Source organism: Peromyscus californicus, unplaced genomic scaffold, assembly GCF_007827085.1.
Source record: "Peromyscus californicus insignis strain IS unplaced genomic scaffold, ASM782708v3 Scaffold_11__1_contigs__length_118956290, whole genome shotgun sequence".
Lineage (NCBI taxonomy): Eukaryota > Metazoa > Chordata > Mammalia > Rodentia > Cricetidae > Peromyscus > Peromyscus californicus.
In genome coordinates, this window is record NW_026294402.1 from 16,403,045 (window position 1) to 16,415,346 (window position 12,302).

At 56.3% G+C, this 12,302-nt stretch overlaps 2 protein-coding genes and 2 non-coding genes across 4 annotated transcripts; 3 read left to right on the top strand and 1 right to left on the bottom strand.

Moving 5' to 3' along the window:
• The first annotated feature begins 12 nt into the window (after positions 1-12).
• LOC128119905 (suppressor of SWI4 1 homolog) lies at positions 13-5,776 on the top strand. The gene is made up of 13 exons (XM_052753620.1): positions 13-135; positions 219-389; positions 989-1,090; positions 1,274-1,324; positions 1,417-1,587; positions 2,253-2,329; positions 2,513-2,620; positions 2,711-2,834; positions 2,912-2,990; positions 3,075-3,204; positions 3,280-3,446; positions 3,527-3,619; positions 4,707-5,776. Exons 1-13 carry the CDS (start codon positions 118-120, stop codon positions 5,759-5,761), a joined length of 2,346 nt encoding a protein of 781 aa, XP_052609580.1. The 5' UTR covers positions 13-117; the 3' UTR covers positions 5,762-5,776.
• LOC128105869 (small nucleolar RNA SNORD105) lies at positions 1,130-1,209 on the top strand. Its single transcript, XR_008216525.1, has one exon. It is a non-coding gene; the product is annotated as a small nucleolar RNA SNORD105 (small nucleolar RNA).
• Positions 2,364-2,443, top strand: LOC128105904 (small nucleolar RNA U105B). Its single transcript, XR_008216532.1, has one exon. It is a non-coding gene; the product is annotated as a small nucleolar RNA U105B (small nucleolar RNA).
• A 206-nt stretch (positions 5,777-5,982) lies between the features above and the next one.
• Positions 5,983-10,066, bottom strand: Eif3g (eukaryotic translation initiation factor 3 subunit G). The gene is made up of 11 exons (XM_052727329.1): positions 9,981-10,066; positions 9,818-9,864; positions 9,624-9,707; positions 9,427-9,515; positions 9,224-9,283; positions 7,679-7,783; positions 7,396-7,585; positions 6,790-6,897; positions 6,525-6,661; positions 6,321-6,427; positions 5,983-6,074 (listed from the first exon to the last, which is right to left on the bottom strand). The coding sequence occupies exons 1-11, from the start codon at positions 9,998-10,000 to the stop codon at positions 6,059-6,061; spliced, it is 963 nt and encodes a 320-aa protein (XP_052583289.1). The 5' UTR covers positions 10,001-10,066; the 3' UTR covers positions 5,983-6,058.
• Between the last annotated feature and the right edge of the window lie 2,236 nt (positions 10,067-12,302).

A 12,302-nucleotide genomic window follows, 5' to 3' on the forward strand; every position in this document is an offset into this window, starting at 1 on the left:
GCGGCGCCGGAAGTGGACCGCACGGAGCGTGAAGTCGGCATCCGGCCTCCTGCATCGGAAGTGAGCGGTGTGCGCCGGAAGCAGCTTCAGCGGCAACCGCGTGGAGGAGCAGGCAGCATGGGGCAGTCGGGGCGGGTGAGGCGCCCCGGCCCGGGCGGGCGTTGGGTGGGGTGGCGACCGAGGCCCGGGCGTTCACCGCCCGCCTGTCGCCCCTGCAGTCCCGGCACCAGAGGCGCGCGCGCGCCCAGGCCCAGCTCCGCAACCTCGAGGCCTACGCCGCCCAGCCGCACTCGTTCGTGTTCACGCGAGGCCGGGCGGGTCGCAGTGTCCAGCAGCTCAGCCTGGATGTGCGGCGGGTCATGGAGCCGCTCACCGCCACCCGCCTGCAGGTCTGCACCCCCCCCCCCAGCCCTCCAAGCCCCAGTCCCGGGGTTCGCGGCTGCAGCGGGGAACCCTGGCGAGGTCTTGGGGCCAGAGCGCCCGCCTTCCCTGGGGAGGCCTCGGCTGCGTCCCCAGCACCGTTTGAACTAGGCATGGTGAGGTACAGCCGAAATCGCAGCCCTCGGGAAGAGAAGGGCGGGTTACCTTAACTTTGGAGGCCAGCCGTGGGTACATAGTGAGGTCTCGTGTGTAAAAAATAAAGGCCCGGGGCCCGGGGCAGGGGCGCAGTCAAGAGCTGACTCCTCGGCAAAGGGGGCTTGCGGCTTAGCCTGAGTTCAATCCTCATGACCCACATAGTGGAGGGGTGAACCCACTCCTGAAGGTTGTCTTCTGACCTCCCCCTGTACGCCCCTACGTGACTGCACACAAAATAGATACTTTTTTAAAATTATGTTTGAGTGCTGGAGCTATAGCTGAGGAATACAGTTAAGTCCCCAGCACCCCCAGAAAGTTGGGGGATGGTCAGAAGTAACATCTCAGAAGCCTCAATTTAAGCTTCCTTGCTCAATAAAAAATATCTGTATCCGTTTCTTTTTCTAATTACCAGGTTCGAAAGAAGAACTCCCTGAAGGACTGTGTGGCAGTGGCCGGCCCCCTCGGGGTCACGCACTTCCTCATCTTGAGCAAAACAGACAGCAGTGTGTACTTGGTGAGTGGGTACCATGCCTTTCCCGCCCTCAGCCCCAGCCGCTCCTGTCTCATGATGAACCCACTGCCCTGAGCTGTTGTGATGCTGGCTTCAAAGTAAACGCTCTGACACAGGGGAGCACAGCACCCCCTTGCCCTACCCCCAGCCAGAACCCTCCACCCTCACCCATCCTTTCCCTGGCAGAAGCTGATGCGTCTCCCAGGAGGCCCCACTTTGACCTTCCAGATCAACAAGGTGAGTGGTAGAGGTGATAGGAGAGCCCAGCTTGCCTGGGGCGGGCCCTGGTCACACAGATGGTCCTCAGCCTCTCTCCACCCTCCCCTCAGTACACACTGGTACGGGATGTTGTCTCTTCCCTGCGCCGACACCGGATGCATGAGCAGCAGTTTAACCACCCACCTCTCCTGGTGCTCAACAGCTTTGGCCCGCAGGGCATGCACATCAAGCTCATGGCCACCATGTTCCAGAACCTGTTTCCATCCATCAACGTGCACACGGTGGGTCAGATCTCTTGGCAGCTGCTGGGGTGGGCAGTTGGGAAGGGAGCAGGTGTTGCAGGCCCATGTCATGTCCTCATTGTGTGGAGAGACTCATAGGCGTGAAATAACTAACTTGATCTTAAATTCAAAGGCAGGGCTGGAGTTTGTGATTTTGTGAGGATCTCCTGTATCTCAGGCTGGCTTCCAACTTCCTGTGTGGCTGAGGCTGGACTTGAACTTCTGGCCCTCCATCTCTTGCATGCTCAGTACACCTTAGTACACCTGGCTTTAGGTGTTGGTAATCAGACTTGGCCTTTGTGAACAGCAGGCAAGCACTCTATCAACTGAGCCGCATCTCTGCCCATTTTTCTTTACACCAGGTCTTGTGTTAGCCCAGGCTGGCCTTAGACTTGTAATCTTTTTGCCTCCTCCACTCAGCCCAGCATGACTTGAGTTTCAGCTGCTAAACGCTGGCGCCGTGGGTTGTCAGATTAGGCTCATTACAAGGTCCCACTTAGAAGTCTGAAGGTTGGCTTTGGTGGCCAGTGCTCCAGTCAGTCTGTGGACACTGGTTGCAGCCCCTGACACCTGTGGGCATCCCTGGTACCTCCGCCAGATACAGGCTGCTGAAGGGAAGCCCTGGCTTCAGCACTTAGAGCTCAGAGGTCTCTCTGGCCCTCCAGGTGAACCTTAACACCATTAAGCGCTGCCTCCTCATCAACTACAACCCGGACTCCCAAGAGCTGGACTTCCGGCACTAGTGAGTGAGGGTGGAAGGGACTCAGGGTGGGACACCCCGTGCACCTGATGAGAACTCTGCTGCTGAGACCGTGTGATTGCTCAGACTCAAAGTAAACGCCCTGATGCATGCCCAGAAGGGAGAGGGCAAGGAGCTGACCCTGGACCCCGTGACTCTCCACTCCTCCCTCTGCTCCTCCTGCAGCAGCATCAAAGTGGTGCCTGTGGGTGCAAGCCGGGGCATGAAGAAGCTCCTGCAGGAGAGGTTTCCCAACATGAGCCGACTGCAGGATATCAGTGAGCTGCTGGCCACGTGAGGAAGGCTCGGGGTGGGTGGCAGTGCAGCTCAGGGGTCCCAGAGCTGGCCTGTGGAGCACCCAAGGTAACCTGCTGTGCCACACAGGGGTGCGGGACTGTCAGAGAGTGAGGTGGAGCCAGATGGCGAGCACAATATCACCGAACTGCCCCAGGCTGTGGCCGGCCGCGGCAACATGCAGGCCCAGCAGAGTGCCATCCGACTGACAGAGGTGAGGGGCGGCTCACGGTGGCTCCCACAGCCTTCAGTCAGGAGGCCAGCCTGATTGTCCCATCCTTGTATCTACAGATTGGGCCCCGGATGACCCTGCAGCTCATTAAGATCCAGGAGGGGGTTGGGACCGGCAACGTCCTCTTCCACAGTTTTGGTAAGGGGACAGGATGAGGCCAGTGTGAGAGCAGTGCTAGGTCCCGTTGTGGTCTTGACAGGTGTGTCTGGTCTTTGTTCCTAGTGCACAAGACCGAGGAGGAGCTGCAGGCCATCTTGGCAGCAAAGGAGGAGAAGCTGCGGCTCAAGGCCCAACGGCAGAACCAGCAGGCTGAGAACTTGGAGCGGAAGCGGGAACTGCGCGAGGCCCACAAGTATGCCAAGACAGTGGGCCGAAAGGTAGGCTCACCCATGAAAGCAAGCTCACCCATGACACCCTTGTCCTCCAGGAAGAAGAGCCTGGCAGGCATGAAGCGAGCCCGTGCAGGGGCCGATGGTGACAGCGATGCTGAGGACCCTGGGCCACCTCCAGAGGCAGTGGGGGCAAGCCAGGTTGAGGAGGAGGAGGATGACGCTGAGTACTTTCGCCAAGCTGTGGGCGAGGAGCCTGACGAGGGTGTGTGGCAGGGTCTGTGCTGGTGACACCCGAGGCCCTTTATTTCTTCTTGAGGACCTTGACCATTTCTCTCCCTACAGACATGTTTCCCAGAGTGGCCAAGCGGAGACGGCAGGGAGTGCCTCCAGGCAGGAAGCGGGGAGGAAAGGTGCAGAGGCCTGACTCAGGCCGAGGTCAGGGCGGCAGCTGGCGGCCTCCAAAGCCGAAGGGTAGATCCCAAGGAGTCAAGACCAAGCTGGGACCCAGAGCCCCACGCCAGGACCTGGGTCGGCCATCAAGGAGAGGAACCTGAGCCTGGTTGGCAGTGGATGGACCACAGACGCCCCAGATTGGGGCCCGGGAGCTGCCCTGGGTTCCAGTGCAGCCCGGTTTCCTTTCATAAAGGAACTGCCCAGTTCTTACCTCCAATAAACCTGAATGTGGCATTCTGAGTCTGCTCTCTGGTTGGGGCGGGGATGGGGCTAACAGTACTTAGTTGTGATAGGCCAAGAGATAGACAAGCCCAGCCCTGATGGTACAAGAAGGAAGTGGGCTAGGTAGGAGGTGTCACCCTGACTGGCTGTGCAAGTTGAGATGGGCCAGTGGCCACACTGCTGGGAACCCAGGAGGTACTTTGTGTAACCCAGAGCTGCTGTGAGGACCATGGCTGCCCGCTCAGGTAAGCTAGCCCTCAGCCAGTTAAGAGATGGGACATGTGCCTTGTGGGGCTGACTAGTACCTCACTAGATCCCAGCTGGGAGGGATGTCTCTTAAGGATCGGGAGGGTTCTGCAGACTGCCAAGAGTTTGGGGTGACCAGGTCAGAGGCAGTCTGCACTGCATGTGGTACTTTGAAGAGGCCACCTGGTCGGTGAGAATGGCAAAGTGTGTGTGGGAACAAAGCAAGGCTCTGAAATTGGGGGTTGGGTTGTTGGGAAATGGTAAGGTGACCCCCTGGCTGGTATCTGTGGGCACCCTCTGGTTTAACCTGGTGCTGGCAGGAAGACAGTGTGGTAGGGAAGTACTCTGGATGGTGACTACAGGCTTCTGTGCAGACTCAGTACAGGGTCTTGTGCTGCTCCAGCTGGTTTCGAAACCAGACTGACCCTGGCCCATTCCACCTGAAGATAGGCTGGTCCCCTTCCAGGTAGTGATAAGGACTTGCCAGGTTGCATTTGCATGCAGGCCTCCACCTGCTCACCACTGGCAGGCCCTGGTATGCATGCAAATGCAGGAGCCAGGCTGAGGCAGGCTGTGGCTCAGTCGGTTACTCTGCCCACAGGTACCGAGCTCTCCTGCCCAGAAAGTTTTGTGGAGGCTGCTGAGCAGGAGTACAGGGGCTTTCAGGAGGGCTACCTCTGGGCCATCCTGATGGCAGAGTTCCTGGTGGCAGCAGGGGGCAATGGCCTGGCCCTGTACCGCTTTATCACCCAAGAGCAGAGGCCCTGGCACCCAGCTGTGGTCTTCTCTGCACAGCTGGCAGTCAGCAACCTGTGCTATGCACTCACACTGCCGCCTCTGGCCGCCTACTTCTACCCACCCAAAAACTGGAGCTTCGGGGAGGTCGCCTGCCGCCTGGAGCGCTTTGTCTTCACCTGCAACCTGCTGGGTGGTATCATCTTCATCACCTGCATCAGCCTCAGCAGATACATGGTGGTGGTGCACCCTTTCTTTACACGGAAACACCTGCGACCCAAGCATGCCTGGGCTGTCAGTGCTGCCTGCTGGGCCCTGGCCATTCTGATGGCTGCCCCCATGCTCGGCTTCTCCCACCAGAACAAGCCCCAGCAAGGCCCTGGGAAATGCAGCACAGCGAGTCCTGAGTCCTGTGTCAAGTGCCTGGGGAAGATGGAGGACAGCCAGCTAGGAACCTTCAGAACCTACAGCCTGGTGCTGGCATGCCTGGGTGGCATCCTGCCTCTGCTGCTCACACTCATGGCCTACATTGCCCTAGGGTCAGTGGTGCTGCGCAGCCAGGGCATGACCACAGCCCAGAAGGTGCATGTGGTAGTGCTGGTGACCAGTGGTGTGGCTCTGTACGCCTGCTCCTATGCACCCTACCACATCACACAAGCGTTCTATGTGGATGCCATGTTGCACTGGATGGCTCGCTGCCCCAGCTTCAACAATGAGAAAGAGGCTGCAGAAGCGGTAGACCTGGGGGCCTTCTTTGGCTACCAGACAACACGCATCCTCGTGCCCCTGGCCACGTGCATGCACCCCCTGCTCTACATGGCCGTGGCACCCAGCCTGCGCTGCCACCCATGCCGCCGAAACCCTGACCAGGACCTGCCTCTAGCAGGTACAACCACTCCCCAAGGCCAGCTGAGCCCATGACCTGATCTAGCTGAATCCTCCTCACCACAGGCTGGGTTGTGACAACAGCCCTTTAGTGCCAAGGATCCCCCAGCTACCCCTCACCAGTGCAGGCTGCCTCCCATCTAAGGCAAGTCCTTTAAAGACCTCAGCCTGCACCGCCGCCCTCCCCACCCCCATCCCACCCCTGCTCCCAGCCGCCCCACAACAAGGGAGACTCATGAGAACAAGAAAGACACAAGTGTGTTTGAAGTCTGTTTAATGGAAGCTTTCTGTCCCTGAGGGTCTGGGCGACAGCAGCAGGCAACAGGTGTCTTTTTAGTTCGTTGATGGCCTGGAAAGAGGAGGCAGGTGGTAAGAATGCAGGTGGGGACTTGTGACCCTAAAGAGTACCTGAGACTTCACACTCACACACCAGGGAAGCCCAGCCCTCGCCTGCTTGGGAACAGTGGCATCAAGTCTGGCAGTTTTTTCCCAGAGCACAACAAAGGACCTTCCTTCAGACAGGCCTGGCAACCACCTAACTGGAGCGGGACCACAGCGGGCTAAGGAGGGTATGGGGGCGGGGAGGACGTCTTACTTGGCCCATTCGACATTGAGGATGAGGTGGTCATAGCCAAAGCCAGACACCCCTGCAATGGCACGTGCAGCATCCTCCCGGCGGTGGAAGCTGATAAAAGCAAAACCCTGGGGGCCAGGGGCAGACAGTCAGGGGCGGGGGATAAGAAGTGGGTCCCAGGACCCCTGTTATCCAGCCACCCACTCCCCAGACCAGCCCACCCACCTTGGACTGGCCAGTGGTCTTGTCCTTGGCCAAATATATGCGAGAGATGGAGCCAAAAGGCCGGAAGAGTTCCTGGAGGTCAGTCTCCCGCGTGTCCTCAGACAGGTTGGTGACGCGGATGGTGGCGTTGTCGTCGGCTTTGTGGGCAAGGCAGGGCGAGGCGGCAGTGAGAAGCATGCCATAGCTAGACCCCACGCCCACATGCAGGATAATCACAGGGCGTCTAGTCGTCTACTTGCTACCGAGGCGATCCCTAGCCCCTCACCTCTGCGGTTTGGCTGCATGGACTCCCCACGGCGACTGGCCCCATCCCGGAGACTTGGGGGCACGTACTTCCCCGTCTTGTTCTGGGCAGCCTGCACAGGCTCCAGCTCTGGAAAGCAGCAGCAAAGTCACACTCCGCCCCAGGCTCGAGCTGCAGGCTTCCAGTCATCCTCTGGCGACCCAAAGGTCACGTCCAGGATGCTACCACCCTGCAAAGTCTCCGCTGACAACATGAGTAAAGCGAACAACCCACGGGGCAGACGTGGTCCTGACCCCACAGCCCAGCACTGCAGGCCCGCAACTGAGGGTGTGCCTGGGCTGTCAGGATGGGCACAGGCGAAGCTCCATGCAAGTCACAGAGGGAGCTACCCACAAGACACATCAGATAGCGACACACACACACACACACACACACACACACACACACACACACACACGTTAGAATAAGATACCAGCCACATTTACATAGGGACGACCATGCCCCAAGCAAATGAGGTGTCTAGGAGGGCGCCCAGACACAGGCCGCTCAAACCTGGCCACAGACAAAGAACACAGCACACTACAAAAGGAGTAGCTGAGGCCCCTCCCAGGTGCCCCAGGCCCACACCTCCCGGCAGCTTCTCCTTCTCCCCAGTGGACAGGCCCAGCTGCTCAGCCAGCTCCTTCTGCATGGGCCCCAGTGTGTCCTTGTAAGGGCAGCGGGTGGTCCAATGGTCGCCCTTGCAGATGCGGCAGGACACAATTTTCTGGCCCTTGAGCTTGTTCATTGGGTCTTCCTCCTCCTGGCAGTTCAGGTCCTGGTGGGGAACAGGGAGGGGTGGCTCAGAAGGGCTGCTGTGCCCACCCCACCACCCACTGCACTTCTGGGTCTCCAGCTTCACCCTGCTCACCTCTTTGCTAGTGATGAATGTCATGGAGACGTCATCACTGACTGTGGTGGTGGCCACATTGGGCCCTGGTGGGTCAAACTCCGAGTTGCCAAACTTCTTCCAGTTCTGGGCTCCCAGAAGGATGGGGACAGTGAGGACAAAGGATCCCACAGTGGGGTACCCCAGACAGACAGCCACATCAGGTCCTTGAATCCTACATCCTAGTCTCCATGTGATAATGGTGACAATTCACATTTCCTAAGCTAGGCATGGTGGTACATAACTGTCACCCTAACACTTGGAGGTGGAAACAGGAAGATTTTGAGCTCAAGGTCATCCTGAGATATACAAGTTCAAAACCAGCCTGGGCTATGCTATATGAGGCCCTGTCTCCGGGGGGGAAGAAAAAAGAAGAGGGAAGAAAAAGTAAAAAAGTTGCTGGTGAGGTGATTCAGTGTATAAAACTGTTGTATATTCAAGAACCTGAGTTTGATCCCAAACTCTCATATAAAAAGTTAAGTATGGCTCAGGGCAGGGGACACTATCTAAAGAGAGTAAGTTGGAGAGTGATATGACAGAGCAGGTCACCTGATATCCTCCTCGGGCCTGTGTGTGAATATACAGGCATTCATGACCTCCACCCCACCCCGACACACACACACACACACACACACACACACACACACACACACACACACACCACAAATAGACAAGTAAAAACCTCCAGGAGACAGTAGGAAGATTCAGAATGGGCTGGCACACAACTGTGCCGCTGGCAGTTTCTGGGCAGTCCGTGGGCCAGCTCCCACAGGGATGAGGCTGCACATGTCCAGGAGTCACTCAGATCACAGGAACCTTGAGCTAGTTAAACCTGAGACTCACTTCCTTCCTGTAAAATGGGACCACAAAGCTCCCTGCCTCCCTAGCCTGGTCTACAGGTTGGGAAGCCATGCCTTGCTAAATGCCTGGAGTGGAGCCTAGCTTTAATTGTGGCTGCCCTTCCTCCAGAGGCCCTTGCCCCTTGGGAAAGAGGCTGCTTGTTCCTTCAGGCAGACAGGACCCAGGAGGCTGAGGCAGAAGCAATGAGAATTTGGAGACTAGACAGCAAGAGCCTCTCAAAAATAACAACAAATAAAACAAAAATCCAAGAGGGCTGGATATCTCCGGAGTACCTGTCACAAAAGTACCCATCAGAGTCCAACCCCAAGCACCCACAATGAGAAGCTGGGCACAGAGGCATGTACTCGTACAGTACTGGCCTGCTGACCAGGAAGGAGGTGGAGACAGCAGGATCCCTGGGGATAGACGGCCAGCTAGTCTGATCTAGTTCCAGATGATAAGAGACCATCTCACACCAAGAAGAATGTGCCGGAGGAATGATACCGTACACAGGAGCACACAAGGGGGGGAAGGGGTCTAACCTCATCTACTCCCGGGCCCTAAATTTTCAGGGCCTGACACTAAACCTTAATTCTACATCAACAAGTGAGGGCTTTGCAAACCCTCTGGGTCAGTCCTGGGGACCCCCTCCCCTACACACACCAAAATGAGCCAGGAGGGTCTCACCTTCCTCCTTGCCACGGCCTTTGATGCCTTCCGGGTCTCAATCCTGAAGGTTCTGACAATCTGAAGAGGAAAGAGAGAGGAGCGCTTCCAGAATCTCAAAACCGCCCTCACCGGTCCAAATCACCACTCGTACCCCTCATCACCAACCTAAGTGCCCCTGAGCACAGAGGCACACTGACCCTCTGCGGCCACCTCGACCTCACCTTGAACTTCTTGCCGTCTTCATCTATCTTGTACTCGGTCACCGTCTTTATGTTCCCGTTGATGACTTCCTTGGGAGGTGGCAGTGGGTCTGCAGGAAGGTGACAGAACTTGAGTGCCCTGGGTAACAGGGACCGGCAGGAAAACAGGCTTGAGAGGAGGAAGGGAGGAGGGAGAGGGCGGGACGGATGTCACTCACCTCCGGGCAGTAACTCAGGCTCGGGACTGGTGTCACCGGTGGGCAGAGGGATTCCTTTCAGGAGCTCGCTGGTGACACACTTGTCTGTCAGAGGGAATGAGGGGAGGGGGGGACGTCAGCCAAGCCGGGGGGCTCTGGGGCCTCGGTCCACCCCGGGACGGAGCGCGGGAGGGGCCGCGCGCTCAGGCACTCACCGTCCTCGCCCTCCTCTTCCACCTGGTCGGCCCAGCTGGGCTTCGAGCTGCGGGAACACGAGATCGGTGAGCGGGTCCCGGCCCGCGCGCCGCCCGGACCACCACACACCCACGGCCGCCCCACTCCGCCTCGCTGGAGAACCCGCCACCGCCCCAGGCTCACTCAAAATCGCCAGTCGGCATCGCGAAGTCAAGCTCCACGCAGCTCCCAGCCCGGGTAGAGAGCGGAAGCGCGGAGAGAACGAGGCTTCCGGTGCCGCCGCCGCAGCCTAGAGCGGCCAGACCGCGGCGAGCACAGCGCCGCCCTGTGGGCAAAGGTGGACACGCGCGTCTCATGCGCCGCAAAGCGCTGGGACCCAAACTGGCAGAGAGGTCCAGGGGAGAGCATCCAGAACTTCTTAAACTCCACTCCCCCTTTTTGGGGTGATGGGACTAGAAGTCAGTGTCTTGAGCTGGAGAGATGGCTCAGAGGTTGAGAGCACTGGCTGTTCTTCCAGAGGTCCTGAGTTCAATTCCCAGCAACCACAGGATGGCTCACAACCATCTGTAACGAGATCTGGTGCCCTCTTCTGGCCTGCAGGCATACATGCAGACAGAACACTGTATACATAATAAATAAATAAATCTTAAAAAAAAAAACAGATTAAAAAAAAAAGTCAGTGTCTCACCCTATAGCTAGAATAGCCAGTAATTCCCAACAATCCTCCTGCCTCAACCTCCGAAGGGCTGAAATTACAGGCATGAGCACCACACCAAGGTTGGCCTTGAACATGAGGCTTGCCTGAAACTTCTGATGCACCAAACACTGGGCTTAAACTCACAGCAATCTTTCCACCTCACCCTCGCAAGTGCTGGGAATACAAGCATGAAATTACCACATCCAAGGCTGGTTCACTCTCTCCCTCCTCGAAAACTAAGGTTTTTAGCCACCAGTAATCCTAATAGTAGGGGAGGTAGAGGCAGGAAGATCATGAGTTCAAGGCCAGGCTCAGCTACCTCTTGGATTCCAGGCTTGCCTGTTCTACTTGAGACTCTGTCTCCAAAACTAAAAAGTCTGGGGTCTTGCTTTGTTGCCCAGGCTTGTCCCTGAACTACTGAATGCAAGTGATTCACAAATAGATGGGACCACAGTTGTGTGCCAACAAGCCTGGCTGAAAAGCACTTGTATCAAGAAGGCTCTTGCCAGACAGTGATGGCACACACATTTAATCCCAGCACTTGGGAGACAGAGGCAAGAGGCAGGCAGATCTCTGTGAGTTCAAAGCCAGCCTGGTCTACAAAGTGAGTTCCAGGACAGCCAAAGCTGAAACAGATGTACACAGAAAAACCCTGTCTCGAAAAACAAAACAAACAAAAAACAAAATAAGAAGACTCTTGCTCCATGCCGCGTGGAAGGCACCCAAGTGGGTTTTGCTGTGGATGAAACAGGCTCAGACCAAACCCCTGTGTCTGTGCTAGGACATCAGTTCTTATTTTGTTTGTTTGTTTGTTTTTTTGTTTTTCGAGACAGGGTTTCTCTGTGTAGTCTTGGCTGTCCTAGAACTCACTCTGTAGACCAGGCTGGCCTCGAACTCATAGAGATCTGCCTGGCTCTGCCTCCTGAGTGCTGGGATTAAAAGCATAAACCACCATGCTGAGCATTTAAAAAAATAAAATAAAATAAAACAGGGTATCACCGTGTAGACCAGGCTGGCCTCCAACTCATAGAGATCCTCTGTCTCCCAAGTGCTGGGGTTAAAAGGCATCTTCCATACCCTATCCCTAAAGTTGTTTTTTTTTTTTTAAATATTTATTTATTTATTATGTATACAGTGTTCTGCTTGCATGTATCCCTGCAGGCCAGAAGAGGGCACCAGATCTCATTACAGATGGTTGTGAGCCACCATGTGGTTGCTGGGAATTGAACTCAGGACCTCTGGAAGAGCAGTCAGTGCTCTTAACCTCTGAGCCATCTCTTCAGCCCTGTTGTTGTTCTTTTTGTTTTGTTTTGTGTTAACATTTTTGTTTTTTATCTAGTGTGTGCTTGTGTGGAGATCAGAGAACAACTTTCAGGAGTTAGTTCTCACCTTCCTCTGGGTACCAGGCTTCTAACTCAGGCCATTAGGTTTGGCTGCCAGTGTGTTTATCCACTAAGCCATCTTCATGGCCCCCATACCATTTTCTGTCACATCACTGCTGAAAGCCTTTCCCTTGGCTCAAACTCACCTTCATCTTGGCACTGTGCTCTATCTTTGAGGAGGCAGATTTGAGGCTTGAGTTTTTTGCCCCCATGCCCGGCTGCCTTTCAAACCACTCTCTTTGGTTGGGGGTGGGGGGAGCACACTTGAATTATTGGCACTCCAGAAGTGAAGGCGGAAGATCAGCCACAGCGACATAACGAGTCTGAGAACAGCCTGGGCCACAGGAGACTGTCTCAGACATAGAATATAATTCTGCAGCCTTTGCAGGGCATTTGAAGGATCCTCAGATCCTGTGGCACTCTGTA